This window comes from Mesoplodon bidens (genome assembly GCF_964165515.1).
Source record: "Mesoplodon bidens genome assembly, chromosome: 19".
NCBI lineage: Eukaryota > Metazoa > Chordata > Mammalia > Artiodactyla > Ziphiidae > Mesoplodon > Mesoplodon bidens.
In genome coordinates, this window is record NC_138179.1 from 42,820,767 (window position 1) to 42,842,606 (window position 21,840).

Here is a 21,840-nt window from a genome sequence, read left to right on the forward strand (position 1 = left end):
TTTGAGTCCTTGTTTACCCTGGCATTTTGCTGGGAAAAGAGGAAATAAATATCTTATCTCTGCTCAGGAAAAGTTTCTAGGACCAGTGAAGTAGTCAGAAAGAGAACAGATGGTGATCTCTGTTACTTCTGTTGTAAGCTATCTGATAAATATGCATTGAGTTTAATATGAGGATGTTTATGAACAGTTGTTTTTCCAGAAGATGGTCCTTGAGGTGCAGGGTCCCAGGCGCCCAGGGTCTTGGGAAAGGCTCCCTCAACCTCTCCAAGGCTTAAGAGCTGATCTCATTCCATATTCATATACAAATCACATGGGATTCTGGCCGTGAGCTAGATTTTTTAAAGTCTCACTTGATATCCTTGCTTTTTCAGGCCTGCAGGAGCTCCACAACTCAGCAGGCCGCCCACCTAATGTTAGCGCTTTTTAGAGAGGTCGCGACTTTGTACAGATCCCACAGTGCAAACCTCCATCCTAAGCCACAGGTGAGTATCAGCCTTCAGGGCTGTGTTCATAGTCTCATAATTTGGAGGGGATTTTTGAATAGAGGTGAAAGTCACAAGCACTAGTTATACCCCAAATTTTTAAAATTCTAGGATCAGGGTTTCCAGCCTTCTTGTGTGGAGCAACTACTTTCTGTTTCATCCAATGCTTTTAGAGTAACAGTTAAAACACAGTCAAGAACATAAGATAATGTTTTCCAAAATTATGAAAACTAGTGCTTGGGTATGTGGTTTCTGTGTTTGTACAGGAGAATTCTCTTCTCCAGATAATTTCCCTTCAAGCAGCAACCATTTAGCCATCCTAACCTTGATATTTAAAAAAAAAAAATCAGTTATTTTAATGCAAATAACTTTATCTGTCTATTTATTTATTTATTTTTGGCTGTTCCACACGTCTTGCGGGGATCTTAGTTCCCCAATCAGGGATTGAACCTGTGCCCTCAGCAGTGAAAGCGCGAAATTCTAACCACTGGACCACCAGGGAATTCCCCTTAACCTTGATATTTGATAGGTATTTGCAATCAAAAATGTATGAGTGACATAAGAGCAAACCTTTGGTTTTCTCTCACTATTCACATGATATTCTGCTTTGTTGTATTTTAATTTCTTTCCTGTCAGCAATGTGAGGCTATGGAGAAATTCATTGAGGAAAGAAAGACCTTGTCTCCTGATATCAGACGTTTTGCAATATCCCTTGTGAACAATGAACTACCCCTGCTGAGGACGGGTCCTGGGGACAACAGCCTTGAAGGGACAGTAATAGAAATGGCTATTCATGTTGCAACCATCCTTCTCTGTGGGCAAAGCAAAGTCTTGGAACCCCTGAAGAATTTGGCCTTCTCCCCAGACCTCATGGCGGTAAGATTAGGATATGATTGCATCCACGTTCGCAGGAAAAATTTTGGAGACCCAGCCAGTACCTCAGAAACTGTTGAACCTGTTTATCTTCTAGATTCTCCATCTGCCTCTGTCTCACTTGACCCTTTAGTCCACAATGATGGTGAAAAACTTGCCTTGCCCTTTGTTATCTCACAGGGAGCTGTTCTATGTTCTTCATAGAGAGCTTTTTAGGTCAAGAAGAAAGAAAATCAAGGTCACGTTCTTACTCGAGGCCTCTTGCTGATCAGTGACAGCCCGTCGATATGCTCACTTAGCTAAAACCAGCCCTGCTCTTTTGACTTTTCAGAATGCCTTTCTTCCAACGATGCCTGAAGACTTGCTTGCTCAAGCTAGGAAGTGGAGGGGTCTAGAAGGAGTCCACTGGTACAGTAAGTGTTGGCCTGAGGTGGAATCCCACTCCTGAGCTTTGAAGAGCATCCTAAAACCACATGAGACATTGTTATAGAATTGGGGTCCACGGGTTTGTCCCCGAAGGTCCTAATGTGCCAGCCTCCTTCTGCCGTGGTTGCCTTTGCAGAACATGAACAGCTTGCAGGAACTGGTACCCTGTTGAATGTGGATGAGCCAGGTTATTTTTTTCTTAGTCACAGGGAAAGGGTCTTTTAGGGTACACTTCTGTTCCCTGGAATATGCCCTTTGGGGAGAAGGGGGTGCTGGGAACCACATGAGAGGCTCAGTCAGGGGCCAGCTCACAATGCAGCCACGTTTTTGACCCAAAGATAGTTCTTTTAGAAATATAGAACTGAAGGAGAAAATACTATAACCCATGACTTTATGTAAATTTTGCTGTTGCCTTGAGTAGATAATCTTTTTAAACTAGTTTTAAAAGTTGTTATAAAACCTGCTCATAGCAAAAAGAAAAAAAATCAAAGAGAGTGAACAGGAGGGTATAAAATACTATCCACCCTGCCTCCAAAAGTAATCCCTGGTATGAACCTGTAATCTAGTTTCTCTTTGCTTTGTGAAATTAAACACAGACATTATTTTTCAGTGATACCAGTTGAGCTCCTGGTATGTGTCAAATATCTAATGAGTTCTAATATCTAGCAAAGTTCAAGATTTCTGGTAATGTGCTTGGGACATCAAATCCATGTCAGCATTTGGTTAGACCAGAGAGGAGGGAGTTAGCTTTCCCTTTTAACCGTGGGTCATTAGGTGAAACCTCACCAGCCAACATGTGTCTTGTTCTTTTAACAGCATGTCCCAATGGTCACGCGTGCACTGTAGGCGAGGTGAGTCTTGGTATTCAGGGTAGGGTTTGGGGTGTTCAAAATGTGTGTTCCTCCAGGTCTGAGGAGGGGAGCTGTGGAGGAGGAGGATGGATAATGAGGGTCTGGACCTTTCGGGAGAACATAGACTCATTTTGCCGGCTATTCTAGGTATTATGACTAAACATCCAAATGGTACTAAGGTTTTCCAGCCAGGGTTTCTCAGTCTCAGCCCTGTGGACATAATGCCTTATTGTGGGGATGGTCTGGGCATTGTTGGAGGTTTAGAAGCACTCCTGGCTTCAACTCACCAGATGGCAGTAGTATCCCATCTCACACAGTGTGACAAACAAAACTGCCTCCATACATTGCCAAATGTCCCTTGAAAGACAAAACTGCAGGACAGGAAGCACTGCTGGCCGTCCTTCCTGGCCACTGCAGCACAAGATCAGTGACACGGGTCTTTATGTGACGACAAAGTGTTGACTAGACCGTAGGCTGGATTACTATCCCAGGGAGGAGATAGGGTCTAGATACCAAAGGATAGGAAAACGAGACACATATCTTTTAAGCCCGTTGGGGGAAGATCTGTGTATTGTTCATCTCTGAATGCCAAAGCATCTAGCCAGGGCCCTTCATAGTGTCATCCATACTTGCTCAGAACAGGCTATTGAATTGAAACAGACAAATGTTATTTAATAAATAAGCGACCTGGAGGATAAACCTGATATATGCATTTTACTTTATCTTTCTGAGCTTCTTACTTCCTTGTCCATGAAACAGGATTAAAATAGATTCTTCCTAAAACTGCTCCTGAAATTCTGTGGTCCGGGAATCTGAGACTGGTTTGGTTTGTGATAGACTGTTATTCAGTGTATATAGTAGCACACAATCTGATTTTGAAAAATGAGCCTTTGGAAGTAGTGAATCATATGGTTACATTTTTTAAAAATAGAAAAGTCCAAATGGTGTTAGGGAAATCAGTTTGGAAGCTGCTATAGTATTCCTGGTGTTAGATAGTGAAGCAGTAAGGCCGGTGTGATAGGTGGGGGAATGAATGGAAAACAGTGATGAATATGAGAAAGGAAGGTTGAGTTTTATATATTTGTCTATAAAGTGACTATTTAGGAATAAAACTTAAATTGTCTCTACTTTTTAAAAGTCTAAATTTGCCCACATACAACATAGTTGGCATGGAGTGCCTGCCCTGTCTCTCAGGGCTCCTGTAGCCCCACCTGACACACACATACGCTAAAGGAAGCAATCGTAGTGGCGTCCGCTACCTCCTGTGGTAAGTATGTGCTCATTTGCACGATGGCATTTGTCCAAACTGAACTGGGGTCGCGTTTTTGTTTATCCTAGTGTGGCTTGCCGATGGAACAGAGCTTTTGTATTGACTGTGGTACTCCAATTGGAGGGATTGATCACAAACCAAAGGATGGATTTCATGTTATCGAGTATGTAAGATGTTGTCTCCTTTCTAAGCAGTCAAACCATGGGCTTTGGGGCTGTTTCTATTCCAGCTGATAAATCAATACTAAATATAGTATCAATTACTATTGTACATTTGGACCTGGGTCTTGTTGATATCAATGCCAAGGTCCCTGTGGTCATTCATTAGTGAGGCATTTGATCTGTCATTGGCTAACTGGGCCCTTAATGCAAAGCAGACCACACGTTAATACTTATTAATACTTGTTAATTCAGATGTCTTCCATTTGAATCCTGAGCACAACCCCTGTAGAAATTGCTTGACATAAACAGGTGACCAATTTCAGAGGCACGTTTAAGTTTGTCACTTATAAACTCTCTTAGCTTACTCTTTTTTTTCCCAGAAAAATAGAGGAGACATAGTCAATCTTATCAAATACTTCAGAATCCAGCTAAAAATCTGATCTCATAATCCCACACTTGCTCATGAGATGAGTATGGTTACACATGCTCCCTTAATAGGAGGTGTGACCTCTCTACGTTCATCATATATTCTAGCTCTTTTAGTGCTGTTACAGTTTAAAATATGCTAATCTGTTATCTCCATAAACTATCAGAATGTCCTAGAATCTCCAATAGCTTTGCAACTGAATGTACCCATCACACTATACCTCCCATCTGGGTGTGATGCCAAATCCTTTGCCAGACCTTGGATCCCAGTTTTTGATTTGGGAAAAGGAGAACAGTGTGTACATATTCCCATGGTAATGTCAGCTATTCCAAACTCTGACTGTCCTTTGCCTGCCTGCTCCCCTGACCCCCGACAATGATTCAGTGGAAGAAGCAGGTCCAGACCTCCATCCTGACACATGGCCCCAGGACTAGCACAAACAGCCAGTTTTTTATGCTTTCAATTTTTTTTTTTTTTTTTTTTTGGCTGTGTTGGGTCTTCGTTGCTGCACGCGGGCTTTCTCTAATTGTGGCAAGTGGGGGCTACTCTTCGTGGTGGTGCGGTGGCTTCTCTCGTTGTGGAGCACAGGCTCTAGGTGCGTGGGCTTCAGTAGTTGTGATGTGCGGGCTCAGTATTTGTAGCACACAGGCTTAGTTGCTCCACGGCATGTGGGATCTTCCCAGACCTGGGATTGAACCCGTGTACCCTGCATTGGCAGGCAGATTCTTAACCACTGCACCACCAGGAAAGTCCTTCAAAATTATTATTATTTTTTAATTGAAGTATAGTTGATGTACAATATTATATAAGCTATAGGTGTACAATCTAGTGATTCACAATTTTGAAGGTTATACTCCATTTATAGTTATGATAAAATATTGGCTATCTTCTCTGTATTGTACAATATATCCTTGTAGCTTATTTTATACATAATCGTTTGTACCTCTTGACCCCCTACCGTTATACTGCCCCTCCTCCCTTCCCTCTCCCCACTGGCAACCACTAGTTTCACAAACAGCCACTTTACACTGTTGTGGGCTTTTAGTCAGCCAGAGAGGTCAGTCTATAAAGAAGAAGACTCGGGCTTCCCTGGTGGCGCAGTGGTTGAGAGTCCGCCTGCCGATGTAGGGGACACAGGTTAGTGCCCCGGTCCAGGAGGATCCCACATGCCGCGGAGCGGCTGGGCCTGTGAGCCATGGCCGCTGAGCCTGTGTGTCCGGAGCCTGTGCTCCACAACGGGAGGGGCCACAACAGTGAGAGGTCCGTGTACCGCAAAAAAAAAAAAAGAAGAAGAAGAAGACTCTTAGGACAGTGGTCTAGGACTTCCCTGGTGTTCCAGTGGTTAAGATGCCACGTTTCCACTGCAGGGGGCATGGGTTCAATCCCTGGTCAGGGAAGTTCCACATGCCGCATGGTGTGGCCCCCCACAAAAAAAAATCTTCTAATATAGGAAAGTAGTCTAGGCTTAGTAGAATATGTAATTTAACATTGTTTTCTTCAAAACTCTGAACCTGGTCTCCAGGTCCTAAGAATGGGAAGTGTGCCCCCAGAGCTGAGAAGAAATGGTGATCTTCAGCCTTCACCCTGTCTTCTCTTGTCCTTTCCAGAAACAAGATGGACAGAACTCAGACTGGCCACGTGCTGGGAAACCCACCACCGAGAGGCGAGGCCATGGTATCTGACCGAGAGCTGTCCCCAGTGGTCTTCCTTCTCATCCGGCTACTCACTCATTTGGCTATGCTTTGGGGAGCCGCCCAAAGTCCCCAGGTAGAGCACTGTACTGCCCAACCATGTGTTTATTAGTTTCTACAGTAATTTTTTTCACAGTGAATCCTTTTGTCTAAAAAGTCCTAGCCAGTTCTTGGGAAGGCCCTGCAGGGTCCTGCTTGGTTTCATTGTGACTAACCCCTTTCCCGCTCCAGAGTTCTCTGATTTTGCCCCTTGAAGCACAAGACTACTTCCTGGGTTTGAATGCTGTGAGGTTTGTGTGTTGTGCCCTTACTGACATCAGAGGCAGAAACTATATAGGGAGTATGGGGAAGATCTGAGTGGCAGAGTGCTTGGGTAAGGGAAAAGAGATTAATGAATTTGTCCATCCCTTCCTTTCAGAGAGTATGAATGTACTGCTTCTCTGATAACTGAGTATCCTTAGCTAGGATACTTGGTAAAAATAAGTAACTATTTTCTTAGTCCTCTTTGAAGGTCCAATCTGTGGTTCTAGGTGTTCTCATTCATTAGAATATTATTGGCAATAGTAACACACAAGGAATGCTTTACAATATAAAACAAATCTTATTAGCTTACATTTATTAGTGCATGTAGGTTCAGATGAAACATGTTGAAGCCTGGTATGAATTCTTTTTTTTTTTTCCATAGAAGGCATAAGATTTATTCTAAAAGTAACTCGAAAGTTTAAAAAAGGAAATAGTTATAAAAGATAACCAGCAGGGTGATATCACTATGACCTCAAGTTAACTGTATATGATACCGGTTCTTTACTTTGACAATTAGATGGATATCGAACGTTAGAATTAAAACACTTAATATGAAAATACTTTATTTTTTATTTATTTATTTTAAAATATTTATTTATTTATTTATTTTTGGCTCTCTTGGGTCTTCGTTGCTGCGCAAGGGCTTTCTCTAGTTGCAGCAAGCGGGGCTACTCTTCGTTGTGGTGTGCGGGCTTCTCATTGCGGTGGCTTCTCTTGTTGTGGAGCATGGGCTCTAGGCACGTGGGCTTCAGTAGTTATGGTGCGTGGGCTCACTAGTTGTGGCTCACGGGCTCTAGAGTGCAGGCTCGGTAGTTGTGGTGCACGGGCTTAGTTGCTCCGTGGCATATGGGGTCTTCCCAGACCAGGGCTCGAACCTGTGTCCCCTGCATTGGCAGGCAGATTCTTATCCACTCTGCCACCAGGGAAGCCTGAAAATATTTTAGAAGGTTTAATTAAAATCAAAATTGAAATAAAAAATTTAGCATTATTTAAACTATTTTGATCTGAATTTTTAATTGTAATTCTTATAATTTGTACTTTGACTTTTAAATTTTAATAAATCATTTAAAATGTTTAATAAATTATTTAAAATAGTTGGAAAAAATAAAAAGTTCTAGCCACCTCTTGTGGATTTCAAATATATCATTGTTACCTAATGCGAAACATAATATAAAATTCACGTATCCTAATTTTTCTCACTGTGGTCTAGGGTGGTAAGGGGGAACTACTTGTCAGATTATGTAAAGTCAATTTTTAATGAACGGCTCTATGTCTCCGGTCCACAGCTGGGAATGGAGAGGCTAACATAACCATGATTTTACCTGTCTTTGCTGCAGCTCTGGGGAAGAAAGAGAGCAGGCTGCATTTCCTCTAAGTTAATTAACCATGATAGCAAAAAGTTCAGGCTTTGAAAATTCTTTATTTCACACTGAGGATATAGAAGGCACTTGTTTTCAGACTGTGGTCATTTCTGCTCCTGAGCCTTCTCTCGCCACTGCTGTTTGAATCACACTGACATCCCTCCTAGAGACTGTCCTCCGGCTCCGGCTCCGGGCTGCTTCTTCACCCCTCCTGACCTCTCCTGAACTTGCCATCTCCTCCACAGACAAGATCTTGCTTGACGTTTTGTCCCCTTGCCCCCACAGGCTTTGATGAACATCATTAAGCCTCCGGTGAGGGATCCAAAAGGGTTTCTGCTGCAGCATATCCAGAGAGACCTGGAGCAGTTAATGAAGATGCTGGGGAGGAGCTCAGACGAGACCGTCAGCGTGGTGCATCTTGTCCTCAGCCACCTCCTCAGAGAGCAGGGCCACAGTGAGGAGCCGGGCATGGGGCCGAGGGGCGGGCATGGGGCCCGAGGGGCGTGGGGCACAGCCAGCAGAGGAAGCAGCGCACTCGTCCTGACCCCAGAGGGAGAGGAAGGGGAAGCAGGAAGACATGCACCTTCCAGAGAGTGGGGGAGGGGAGGACCTTTCCATTGATCCCCTGCTGGGTGTGCTCAGCGTGTTAAATGCCAGTGTATTTGGGAGGCTTAAGTTTCAAAAGTCAGCCTCGGTTGTAGTTTACCCACTGTATGGGGAACATATTGTTGTCCCAAACAGGTGATGTGTGTTAAAGAGACAGCACCATCAGAGAGACTAATGTTTGATAAGCGCTTGGAACTTGGTCTCTTTGTACATCTGTCCTGTTTTGGGGGGGCAGCATCTGCTTTTCCTAAAAAATACTGCCCTTGTGGGCTGACTTAATATATGTACGTGTCCATAATTTGTTACATGAAAAAGCAGGCTATCTATTATGTTCACTAAGCTAATTTTTCTATTTTAAAATTTAAAATCCACACAGAAAGAAAAGGTCTGTAAGACAAGTTAGTAAGGGGGTTACCTCTGAGTGGTGGAATTAAGAACAGTTTTGTTTTCTTTTTGCTTATCTGCAAAAATCTTTTAAAATTACCACTGTAATGACAATGTTATTTAAAATAATAACAATAGCAATAAAAAGTTCTGCTACTTCACAAGAAAATCCATTCCCACTTCAGGAGTTTTTTTTTGCCAGAAACCAACATCAGTATATATTTTCCATTTAGCAAAACTTTATTTTATTTTAAGCCTCTCATTCTAGTGCAACTTCAAACTAGGTAAGCTCACCCAGTATCATACTGACAAAGTGATCTAATTCTAGAAGCATGCCAACAGTTTCCACAGCACTCTGCATCACGCGGACATCCACAGGGTCCCACCTCCGTTCTCAAGCCCAGCTGGCAGCAGCTGAGGCAGCTGGTGCTACCACTGGCCACCATTATTTTGCCCCTGGGCTTCTGATTTAAAGTACTGTCCTTTCAGGAATTTTGTTCAGATGATAATAAGATGATAATAATAAGATGATAATTATGTGGGTTAGAGTTTTTAGAGTTCTAGGTTTCTTCATGAAGATCATGAGGTTGGTGGTAGCAGCAGGAGCCATTTTTAAACGCTGAGATTAATTTAGGAAGATATACCCGCCCCCACCCCCAAAAGGAGCATTATTTCAATTTAACATTTATTTAGTGTTTATGCAGATTGCTTTTGTTTCTTGGTAACACACACATTTTTCTTTGTAGGGTCTTTAAATTTTGGCGCAGAATTGTCAACCAGAGAAGAGAGGAACAGGTGGGAAAAGCTTGTTGAGACTATTATTCTGCCTGAACTAAAGGTAAGGGCTACTTTGGAAAAGTGTGGGAGGGTGTTTCCTGGGCCTCTACTGAGTGCTCGGTCTGTTGTCCCTTCTGGAAGTGTCCCTTATTGAAGCCCTAGGCTAAGCCACAGATTTAGGTGTTCTCCATCCGGTCACCCCACCCTCTTGTTGCCCCCACCCTATCCTGTCCCCTCCCAAGGCTGGTCAGTGTGTCAGGTTGAGGAATTACTGGGAGTTCAGAAAGTGCAGGCAGTAGTTTTCTCTCCGTTACTTTTCACAGCAGAATGTGAGAGCAAGAGGCAGAGAAATAAACCCTGTCAGATAAGAATGTTACTGAGAGTAACTAGGCCCATCAGAAAATAGAAGTCATCAAGTAAAATAATTGTAATAAAATAAAGGTCTCTGAGGCATTCCCTGGCAGTCCAGTGGTTAAGACCTTGCCTTCCACCGCAGGGGGCACAGGTTTGATCCCTGGTCAGGGAACTAAGATCCCACATGCTGTGTGGCAAGATCAATGAATGAATGAATGAATGAATGAATGAATGAAATATAGGTCTCTGAGACTTATTCTGTTTGGGAAGACAAGAACCTACAAATAATGATCACATAAATTATAATAAAAGATGGCAAATATGAATATTTGATTACGGGCTAAAACAAGGAGGGCGGGTCCCTGAATCTGCCCACTGGTAAGGTCACTAGGTGTCCAGCCTGTCTGCAGTAGCATCTCATTTCCAGATCCCATGTCGCTTTCCTTACCTAGCATCTAGATAAAACCCTCCTGGCGGTGAACACTCGGATCAGCCAAGATGAGCGCATCAGCTCCAACCCCGTGGCCAAAATCGTGTACGGTGATCCGGTGGCCTTCCTGCCCCACCTGCCCCAGAAAAGCGTGGTTCACTGCTCTAAGATGTGGAGCTGCAGGAAAAGGATCACCATTGAGCACCTCCAGCACGTTGTGGAGCAGAATAATGGCAAAGAAACAGTGCCCATCCTTTGGAAGTTCCTTCAGAAGGTGAGGCTGCTTCACCGTGAATGCTGCCTACGTGTCCCCTGGAGACCTGAAGGCCCCACTCATTTAGTCTGATTAGTCCTGAGAATGGGACAGCCATCAGACTACTTTGATTTTTGAATAGAATGTCTCTGGCAGAAGACTCAGGGATAGAGCAGAGATCTCTAGACACATCAATCTGTATGAGTTGTTTGAAACATAAAGTCACAGGTGAAATATGTACACGAGTTGGAATTAGCAGGTACCTGTAAAGAACTTGAGGGCCAGGAGGGTCTCTCCCAATCACTCAGCAAGAAAGAATACAATGAAAATGTTTCCTTTGTCTTTTCATCTTCACCCCTGCCCCCAGTGCCTGGAGCAGTTAGTCACCAATGAGTGTCTGTTGAATAAAAAAACTCGAGTTGAGGATGCACAGCCAAAATCAAACAAACAAAGAATCTTCCCTGTTCCTGAACCATTCGGAGTGAGGGTGGTGGTGGGATTGTGGGGAGGAAAGCAGTAAAGTGTGTGTCATATCTTTTAGAACCAGAATTACACATGGTTCCTAACTTTAATCCGTTTGAACTTTTATTCTCTACAATAGATTTTCTAATCATTTCCCTCCATGGACCAATATATGCAGTCTAGGAAGAAGTAAGATGACTCAGAAATTTCTGTGGGTCAGTTAATGAAAATGAATTCCCAGCGGGAAGGCCATTGTGTTAATACTGTGATCTGTCACGGATGTGCACAGGTCCATTAAACTGAAGAAGCTTAGGTCCTAGGTCTTCAGAACGACACCAGAATAGCGCCAAGCATCATTGCCTAAAAGCTTGGTCTTCTTGCTCTCAGCAGCTCCTCTCCACACCTAGCCCATCTCATGGGCTCAAGAGGCTGCTTTCTTTCATCAGCTTCTGGCAAACACATTTGATGTGTCGGCCCTACGGGTTTGCTCCCCCACCTCTAGAGGGTAGAAGAACACTGGCCAACACGTTGTAAGCAGTCACTAGGTACTTGCTGAAAGAATGGTGTGGCCTGTTCCCCATTCTCAAGTATCATCATGTGTCATCATGTAAAATGGCATGTTGACCAGATTAAACTACAAATACACGTCCTGAGCCAGCCTTGAAGTCTGTTTCCCCAGTACATTAAAAAGTGTTCCTGGTGGTCTTCCCTTCTCTAGGAAGCAGAACTGAGACTGGTGAAATTCTTGCCTGAGATTCTGGCCCTGCAAAGGAATCTAGTGAAACGATTCCAGAATGTTTCAGAAGTTGAATACAGATCCATCAAAAGTTTCATTAGCAGTCACAATTCAGGTAGGTCTCTGCTCTCATAGGGGATCAGGACGATCCATGTTGTGGTTCAAAAGGATCAGTCCAACTCGGAGACTCCAGTTCAGGGCTAATGTGTGCTCTGTACCCTAAGCTTGTAGCATAAAGCAGTAGGTGCTGTGAATCCCTGGGACACATTAGAGGCTTTTGCTGTAACAGACAAGCACCTCCCTCTCTGGTTCCTCAAACTCAGCTTTAGTTTAAACAGCATTTAGAACGTGTTGGTGATGGCATGAAGGTAGGGGTCAAAGAGCAAGTAACTGTTGGTTTGACCTAGACGGGGTAGGTGTTATCTCGGAGTTCTCACAAGTGTTTTGTTTGACAGGTGGGCTGAGGCAGTTATCCTACAACAGAATCATTATCTTTCTGTCGACGTGGAACAAGCTGAGGCGATCGCTGGAGATCAATGGTAAGTGTCAAATCCCCTTTAACACTAAACATTATAGGAGCACCTCTCTGAAGGCCCTTTCCCTCCAGCCTAACTCTTCTTGTTCCACGTCTGCACAGTGCCATGCTGTGTGCATCTAATGCTGGATCTGAGGACTCTTGGTGGGGTGTCTGAGATGAGTGCATAACATATCAGGAAGAGCAAACCCTCAGTCCTCTTGAGTCTATAAATACGGTATCAAAAAGGAGTTTTGAAACTTACCAGCACATAAAATAGAGATGGGAAGCAAAAGCACGCCTGGTTCCCAGCTCTCTGCTGTTGAGGTGGCTTCTGCGTTGCTCCCGCTCCCACCGTGGTGGGCTCCCAGTCCTGATGCTGTGAAAGAAACAGCAGGGCGGTGACTGCCCCTCTGTCGTTTAAAGGTGAGATCAAGCTACCTAAAGACTACTGCAGCTGCACCCTTGATCTGGACACTGACTTTGAAGTCATCCTGCCGCGCCGCCAGGGCCGGGGCCTCTGCTCCACCGCCTTAGTCAGCTACTTGATTAACTTGCACAACGAAATTGTCTACGCAGTAGACAAGTTCTCCAAGGAAGACAGCAGGTGAGCGTGCAGGCCCGCAGCAGGGGACACCCTTTCAGCCCAGGAAGTCGTTTCTGAGGCGGCACAAGCAGGGAAGCAGGGTCCCCAGGCCTGGGGACAGTGAGCCAGGCTTCAGGTCCTTCTCGAACAGATACCCTTCGGCCACCCTCACAAGTGTCACAGATTTGCATGTCCCTTCACCTGCACAGCCCTTGGCAACATCAGACAGGAGCTGACTCCATATCACCAGGCCACGACTGGAGTGCTGAGCTCTATCTATCTGTCCCCCAGCTACTCCGTTGATGCCTCCGAGGTCACCGACCTGCACGTCATCAGCTACGAAGTGGAGCGGGACCTGATTCCACTAATTCTCTCCAACTGCCAGTACCACGTGGAGCAGGGCGGGGAGACCTTGCAGGAGTTTGACCTGGAGAAGATCCAGCGCCAGATCATCAGCCGCTTCCTGCAGGGCAAGCCCAGGCTAACCCTTAAGGCAAGGCTAACCTGCTGTATTTATGTGGTCGGCGTGTCTATTTTGCAAAAGTTGCCCTGAGTGTGGCTTTGATCACAGTGGTTTCAAAGTGAGGAGGGACCAATGGACCCTTCTTCCACACCCCCAGTGTCCATGACCACCCCTGCCATTGGGGCTGACGGCTCTCCGGAGCTGTCTGTGCATCTGGATCCACACTTCATTACCCCAAGGGTGTCTGCAGGTCTCAATGGACTCATCATCTGGATTTCTATGCCCTAATTAATGGCACCACCAAACCTCATTGTTTTCCCCCTTTTCCTTTAGTCTGCACACACAGTCTGTCATCCGGTGCCCCCGTTTCACCACCATAGCCATCAGGCACCCCCGTTTCACCACCAGAGCCCGCTGCTCTAGTTCAAAGCATCTGTCCTTAAGTTCCACTGCTATGGTAGCTCCCAACTGGTCCCTGCCTTCAGGCTCTTTAGCCCACATTTCTTACATCCAGATCTGCATCCCACCACCCTGTTGGATAACCTTGATGCGCATGTGGCTTAAAAGGCCCTGTGGCCTTGCCCTGACCCTGTCTCCAGCCAGTTCCCCATAACCCCATAACCTCACATACTGGATCACTCTCCCTCCCCTGAATGCACCCTGCACTTCCCCATCTGTTCTTTACCTGGGCTGTACTTGCTCCTTCCAGGTCCAGTCAAGGGTATGGTACTTCAGTATATTTATGCTCCTTCCCTGCCCGCAGTTAAACTGTAAACTATTTGAGCTCAAGGCTGCTTTTAATTCACTCTGCTCTCCCAGTTAGCAGAGTGCCCCCTCATTCAGTCTGTGCTCAGTGTCCCATTGGGAGGTCCTCATGACCTACTTCCCCCGGCGGTCTGCAGGCCACAGTATTCTATGTGACAGTATGTGCTTGGCCACAAAGGCCAGGCTGGGTTCCTCATGTCACTGTTTCCATAGATTACGGGTTAAACATGGACATCACATGGCAACAAGGAGCTGCCTGCTTTGCCTGGTGTTGAACTGAATAGCATGGGACTACATTTGAGTTTCTGCTCAAGCATATATTGTCATTTGATGGAAACCTCCACAGTGGATTCCATTTCCAAAGACTTTTTTCTTACTCACTTTAGGGAATACCCACTCTGGTATATAGACATGACTGGAACTATGAACATCTCTTCATGGACATCAAGAACAAAATGCCACAGGTGATGATGATCAATCTTATTTGCATGTGCTTCTGTCTTATCAGAGTGTTTCCATCCGTGTTAGGACTCTTCCACCCTCACTCTGGGCATTTGCCATGAGCACCAAAGAGTTTCAGGGCCTCCCTACGTTCAGAGCCCAGGGCTCTTTCCAGACAGCAAGCAGGACAGCAGATCAGCAGAAGTTTTCTTGTTGAGTATAAACAGATTGAAATCTCGCGCTTGTAGTTTTTTAGCAATGATGTCATGACTGTGTGTGCTGATGCAAAAGGTTCAGAGAACTTATTTATTCCTGCTTTTCTGGTTTATGTGTGTTGTGTGTGGGGGGGGGTGATGTATGTGTGTGTGGTTTGTATGTATGTATATGTCCATATGCATATCTTCACAAAGTTGATTTGAGGATTCAGTGAGTTCATCTCTCTTTCTGTAACATATCTAAATACTGCTAACGCTTAAAAAGCACCAAGTGTTAACTACTGCTGTTTTGGTTTTTTTTTTTTTTTTTTGGCTGCATTGGGTCTTTGTTGCTGCGCGCGGGCTTACTCTAGTTGCGGTGAGCAGGGGCTACTCTTCATTGCGGTGCGTGGGCTTCTCATTGCGGTGGCTTCTCTTGTTGTGGAGCACGGGCTCTAGGCACGTAGACTTCAGTAGTTGCGGCACGCAGGCTCAGTAGTTGTGGCGCACGGGCTTAGTTGCTCCACGGCATGCGGGATCTTCCCAGACCAGGGATTGAACCCATGTCCCCTGCATTGGCAGGTGGATTCTTAACCACTGCGCCACCAGGGAAGTCCTACTGCTGTTTAAGTTAGAGAGTCCGTCCCATTTTGTGGCCTTAGCAGTGAAGAAGGTGAGCACTCTTATCAAGTAGCAGTGCACAGGAAGCCCCAACCATGAACTCTATTCTGCTTTTGACTTCCTAGAGCCCCCTCCCCAGCGTGGCCATCAGTGCCATCAGAGGACAACTGCAGTCCTACAGCGATGCCTGTGAAGCTCTGTCTGCCATAGAAGTCACGTTGGGGTTTCTGAGCACAGCTGGGGGGGATCCAAACATGCACTTAAATGTGTATATCCAAGACATGCTGCAGATGGGTGATCAGGCCTCACAGGTTTCAAAGGTGGGTCTCATGTCAGCCTCTCTCCAAAGGAAATCAGCATTGTCCCCCTCCATCGTCTCCCCACTTCCTACTGGGATACCAGGGAGTACTGATCTAAGCAGCCCCTGAAAAGGAGGGGAGGCAAGAACACCCCCTCCCCCAGCCAGCCCACAGTGTAATCAGAACACACTGATGGGAAAGGCGGAGATGTGCTCGGAACTTAAAGATCTAGACTCAGCGCCACAAATATGCGGAGGCGTGCCTGCAAACTGCATGCCGCTGGTGGACCCCAAGATTGTTGCAGTGGGGAGAGGGCTTTCAGAGACGTTCTGGAGATGAGGCAGGGAATTAGTGGACGAAGCAGAGGTGCCTCCGTAGTGAGGGAGGTGGAATCAGTGCAGGGCCAAGTGAAAACAGCACCTCCTATTCAGGAGTTCTGTTCTCTTTCAGGCCTTAAACAGATGCCAGTTAAAACACACCATCTCCCTCTGGCAGTTCCTCTCTGCCCACAAGTCTGAACATCTGCTTCGACTGAGAAAAGTGAGTCTAGCCTCTTCCTGTCCACCTGGACCAAGGGAGCTGCACGCTCCCTTCCCAGGCTTCCGTGTGTCATGTGTTCTTATTTCATTCCAGGAGCCATTTGGGGAAATCAATCCAAGGTACAAAGTTGATCTCAGCCCTGAAAATGCTAAGCTGCTCAACACCTTCCTGAATCAGATTGGCCTGGATGCCTTCCTCCTGGAACTTCACGAAATGATGGTCTTGAAGCTAAAGAACCCCAAGACCGTGGAGAATTTCAACCCTAAGTGGAGGTACAGGCTTGTAAGCCTGCTGAGCGAGGCACACATACAACATTCTGCCACATCTCCCGAGATCTTCCACAGACGTGAAAATCATTCTTATGTTACTGCAGAAATTGGTTTCCCACTGATTTACCATTACCAATTGCAAAAAAGTCATATATTCTCATTATAACAAGTGGACTTCCTACGTCAGAAAGATGTGCATTTTAAATTTGATAGAAAAAGCTACGCCAATGTATAGTGTATAAGAATATCCAACATTGGATATTATTCGTCTTTTATATTTTTACCAGTCTAATGGCCCCAAAATGGTATTTTCTTCTTCTCATTTTTGCTTGTATCTTCCTATTTACTGGTGAGGCTGAAAATATTTATCAGCCATTTGTATATCTTCCTCCAAATTGCCTCTTGATATCTTATGATTATTTTTCTTTTGGGCTATTTGTCTTTTTCTTAATCTTATCTGTTATGTTACAAATGCTTTACCTTTAATTTTATGAAGCCAAATCTGACAGAATTTTCCTACAGAAGTGTCCAAGGACTCTATAGGAAAAATATACCTATAAGAGTCTTATCCCAAGGTTATAAACATGTTTTTTCCTGTGCTTTTATAGTTTTATATATTACATTTGTTTTGTTAACCAATTATTTTTATGTGTGGCCTGAGGTAGGGATTTAGCTTTACTGTTTTTCTAAATAGATAGTCAAACTCCAGTTTTCCTCACCGACACACTTTGTAATTGCTATTTTCCTCCATTATGTATATGGCATATGCCTATTTACATTTGTATTCTTTGAACTTATTCAAGAAGTCTTTACTATCCTGGACTTTTAGTGTAGGGAAAGAAGATCCCTTTTCTAGAGAATTTACGATCTTTGTTAATACAAATCATGAACTGGAATATAAGCTTTTTTTGAATGGCGAGGCTTTTTTTGTAAAGCAGATGTATTACTAGAGTGCTTAGAACCATCTGACGGGGCCCCTATCAAGGGGAGCTCCATCCCATAGGGTATGTGCACTGCAGTGTGGGGAGCAGCAGGGATGTACTAGAACCTTGAACCCAGGATTCTAGTGCCAGGTCAGTAACTCAGCAGTTGGTTGACTCGTTATTTCTGGCCTTCATGAGCACTTTGGTTCTCTGACGACCTGAAAAAGTGACCAGTGATGGTCTCCTTATGTCACATGACTGTTTAACGCTGTCTCTTGTTCCTTGGTTTTTCAGCCTGAGAGACACACTGGTGAGTTACATGGAGACTAAAGAGAGTGAAATTCCTCCCGAAATGGAATCTCAGTTCCCAGAAGAGATACTGCTTTCCAATTGTGTCTCTGTATGGAAAATGGCTGCTGAACTGAAACGGAATCGACAAACGAGATAGAATCATTTTCTATCTGTGCAAGAGACTTGGGCAGAGAAGGCTCTTGCCTCCTCACTGGTGGGATGGGTTCCTTTGTGGGCTGTTGCCTTTGTGCATGCTAAGAAGGAAAGCTATTGGCACAGCACTAAATTTGAGACCAAGATGTGCTGTCTGGCTGACAACTTTTTTTTTTTTTTTTTTTTTTTTGTGCCGTACGTGGGCCTCTCACTGTTGTGGCCTCTCCCGTTGCGGAGCAACAGGCTCCGGATGCACAGGCTCAGCGGCCATGGCTCACGGGCCCAGCCACTCCGCGGCATGTGGGATCTTCCTGGACCGGGACACGAACCCGCATCCCCTGCATCGGCAGGCAGACTCTCAACCACTGCGCCACCAGGGAAGCCCCGGCTGACAACTTTTTGAGAGCCAAGCTGTTTCAGGAACATGTGTATATTCTGAAACTATCTTCTCATATTCTAAATACCGTTCATTAGGAGGTGAAAATTGAAGATTATATGAAACTAGAATAAACCACCATCCTCTGCATTCCAGGAGAGACCAAAAAATAGCTTCTCAGCTTCACATACAGGAATCTGTGCCTCAGATGTCCTAGCTTCTTACCATGCATGTACCCAGCCCACCAGGCCCTTCTTCCTCAGACCAGTACATAGTGACAGGGAGGGAAAATGGGGTTATTAATTTGTCTTCTTTTCTAGTTTATTCTGCACTCACAAACGAGAATCTGGCTTTCTTCTTTCTTCCATTCCTTTAAATTCAGAAAATTGTACAAATATTTCTAGGTTTCCAAGAAGATATGAAAAAGTGCCAGACTCTTTTTTGTCTTCTCACAAATACAAGTCAGGGCATTCTGTGAGTGCCGTGAGGCCAAACTAGCCAGCCCTCACCCAAGCCCGCAAATGAGTCACTGCCAAATTTCAAGGGTCAGAGCCCACAAACTTTCATTGTGAAGAGCACTGGGCCAAGAGTCAAGGACACTTTCGGTATCTTAGTTTGATTTCCTTCCAGTTCTAGTATTCTAGTAAATTCTAAATGAAAGTTTATCAGTGTAAATTTGTATCAAAGGCATGGTTCTGGCATTTCTTGGGGAAGTTTTTGCCTCTCTACCATTCTGCCAAATAAACATGAACTCTTAGTGTGGTCTTGATTTCCCCAAGTATATGACTATCTGGTCCTTTCTTTGGGTCTCAGCCAAGGCATAATAACACTCGGAGAGAATATAAAACCAGTCACATTTCTGAAAAAGGAAATAAAGAATAGTCAACATACCCTGATCTTGCGCTGCTTTTCTCACTGTGTTGTGCCTTTTTTTCAAAATCTACTTGATGCTTCTGACCTCTCTGGACTAATTCCTATTCCTAGGTAGCTCAGCACCTGTTAGCCCTGGGATGACAGTTGTTTACAAGTCAGAGGTAAATGTCTTTTCATACATATTCTGAATGAGATGATGACTCAATCAACTTGAAATTGGGCCCATGGAATGGGGAGAGCTACAAAAATAGAAAATGCTCGCCAAGGACACCATGGGCCCTTCAGCACCACTGGAGGGAGACGTAGAAGAATCCGTGCTCTATTTCCATTATTTTGGTTTCTCTTCACCATGTTTGATAAAGGGGAGCACAGGAATCCAGGATTTGATACAATATCCACTTGCATGTAGTAACCTATGATTGTTGAATCATTCCATGCAAAGGCACTCTGCCACGATATCAGCTGGATTGTGCATTTAATGGATGTGAGAGTGGGGGAGTTGCTTGTTCATCCCTTCAGTTTGCACTTGGAACTCCTTTGATACCTCAGAGTTGGGATGGAGCTGGCCAGCCTGTGAAGACCTCCTTTGGTGGGTGGGGGGGAGAAATTTTTTTCCCACTTTTATGAAGGTTTTTTTTTTTTTTGATGAAGATAATGTTTTGTATGCTATGCTTTCAAAGTGTTAACTGTCATTATCTAGCATTATCTTGTTGTTTGTACAGAAATACACTGGCCTAGCACAGGCAGATGTAAATTTGTTATACTTGTCATAGCTGTTTTAATAAACCTGAGTTTTGCTGCTAAAGAATCCTCTCTGGGGAAGAGGCTTTGGGGAATGGTTTCATGTGTTTGTGGAGATGTCCTCGCAGGGGTGTCCATAAAGTGGAAGGTTCTTTTTTTTTTTTTCAATTTATTTATTTTTGTCTGCGTTGGGTCTTCGTTGCTGTGCGTGGGCTTTATCTAGTTGTGGCGAGCAGGGGCTACTCTTCGTTGCAGTGTGCAGGCTTCTCATTGCGATGGCTTCTCGTTGCTGAGCCTGGGCTCTAGGCGCATGGGCTTCAGTAGTTGTGGCACGTGGGCTCAGTAGCTGTGGCTTGCGGGCTCAATAGCCGTGGCTCGCGGGCTCTAGAGTGCAGGCTCAGTAGTTGTGGCGCACAGGCTTAGTTGCTCCGCAGCATGTGGGATCTTACTGGACCAGGGATCGAACCCGTATTGGCAAGCGGATTCTTAACCACTGCGCCACCAGGGAAGTCCCAAAGTGGAAGGTTCTTGACAGAAAACATACACTCTGGTTTAGAATGTGACAGGGTAAACTTTTCCTGTGGACAAAATGACAGCAGAGCTGAGGTGGAGTTTCACACTGCTCCTCGGTCGCCAGGCTCAGGAGCTAAAGCTTAATCCTAGAGGGCTGCCCTCCCACTCCCTGCCTAACAGGACTTTCCTGGAGGATAGCAGAGCTCCAGCCAATGATGAGTAACAGCTGATTCTGTCAGGGGGCTGGGCTGTGGGATGGGCAAACACCTCCTCAGGAAAAGGAAATAGACACGAGGGAGAAACAGTAAACCTCCAGCAACCCACTTTCGTTCCAATAGCAAAACACTGCTTTAGGGGAAAACTGCATTTTCCTCTTCTAAAGTGAAGAGGTTCCTCCAGGAGAGAACCCCATGGTCTGGAACCGCAGCAAGGAGAAGAGGCGCTGGTTCACAAAGGAGACGTGCCCCCCGCCCCGTGTCTTCTTCCCCACAGCCTGTGTCGAGTCCACCTACTCTCCCTTCCTCAGTAGCTCCTCACTGACCCTGACCTTCCCCTCTAGCCCTGCCTACTCATTCTCGTTTCCATTCATATTCTGGATTTTTCCTGCTCCACAGTTCTGTCTGCTTTCAGCCCAGGAAGAAACATTCACTAGGTTGGTGATGACTTAATCTGGAAATCTTCACAGCTGATCACTGTCTCCTTCTTTCTAAGACCTTACTATGTGTGTAAATTATTTACCTTTCATCAGTGGCTGCAGGATTTCGTCACGCGTTAACTGAGAGAAGTCATGAGCTATTTCAGTCACTCCTAGGTTCAGGCAATTCCAACCCGGAAACAAACTTTTAGTGATAAACAATCACTGTGAAGAAAGGGCTTTGCTCAATAGGTAAAGCTACCCATGTCCAGCCCCGTGCAAGGGCACTGCTACATCTCTGACTTCATATGTTCGTGCCAAGTGTAGGGTCGCTGTTAATCAGCTGAGTCTAGAGAGACACTAAATGAGAAGGTAGAAGAAAGCCTGAGGCCTTGAGCTGAATAACAATCCATCCAACCATGATTAGCATTTTTATTGCTTCCTGCTCTCTAATCCCTCTCTTCACTAATTAATCCCGTGCTCAAACATTATGAATCTCATTTCCAACTGGAAAAACACCAGGAAAGTGCCTTCTCCCAAGAAAGCAAATGCTGACAAGATTGAAACTTCATCAGACTGAAGTGTATTCTGGGGACAGCAGGACTGTGCTTCCTTCTGAGGAGCTGGGATTATTTCGGGAAGCCATCTGGGGCAAGAGCAGAGAGAAACTGGAGGGGAAAGGGCCCAGCTGGAGCACATGGAAGCCACCCCTGCGACTGCATATCCTATAAAGGCCTGCCTTCAACCCTGCTCCCCTTCCTTCACACCTAGACCCACTTGGAGTGTTACACATTCCC

At 45.1% G+C, this 21,840-nt stretch overlaps 1 protein-coding gene across 5 annotated transcripts in view; it reads left to right on the forward strand.

Moving 5' to 3' along the window:
* RNF213 (ring finger protein 213) overlaps positions 1–20,467 on the forward strand; it is a 116,116-nt gene extending 95,649 nt beyond the window's left edge. For all 5 annotated transcript variants that reach the window (XM_081220626.1, XM_081220628.1, XM_081220625.1 and 2 more), the window contains 18 exons: positions 372–482; positions 1,119–1,358; positions 1,687–1,768; positions 2,598–2,632; positions 3,971–4,065; positions 6,098–6,257; positions 8,131–8,299; positions 9,582–9,673; positions 10,419–10,670; positions 11,830–11,962; positions 12,303–12,386; positions 12,788–12,968; positions 13,239–13,440; positions 14,562–14,639; positions 15,557–15,751; positions 16,181–16,270; positions 16,364–16,542; positions 17,757–20,467. In XM_081220626.1, coding sequence (XP_081076752.1) covers positions 372–482; positions 1,119–1,358; positions 1,687–1,768; positions 2,598–2,632; positions 3,971–4,065; positions 6,098–6,257; positions 8,131–8,299; positions 9,582–9,673; positions 10,419–10,670; positions 11,830–11,962; positions 12,303–12,386; positions 12,788–12,968; positions 13,239–13,440; positions 14,562–14,639; positions 15,557–15,751; positions 16,181–16,270; positions 16,364–16,542; positions 17,757–17,910 — 2,532 coding nt within the window. In that variant the 3' untranslated portion in view covers positions 17,911–20,467. The remainder of the gene's footprint in view (positions 1–371; positions 483–1,118; positions 1,359–1,686; positions 1,769–2,597; positions 2,633–3,970; positions 4,066–6,097; positions 6,258–8,130; positions 8,300–9,581; positions 9,674–10,418; positions 10,671–11,829; positions 11,963–12,302; positions 12,387–12,787; positions 12,969–13,238; positions 13,441–14,561; positions 14,640–15,556; positions 15,752–16,180; positions 16,271–16,363; positions 16,543–17,756) is intronic.
* Positions 20,468–21,840: the final 1,373 nt, after the last annotated feature.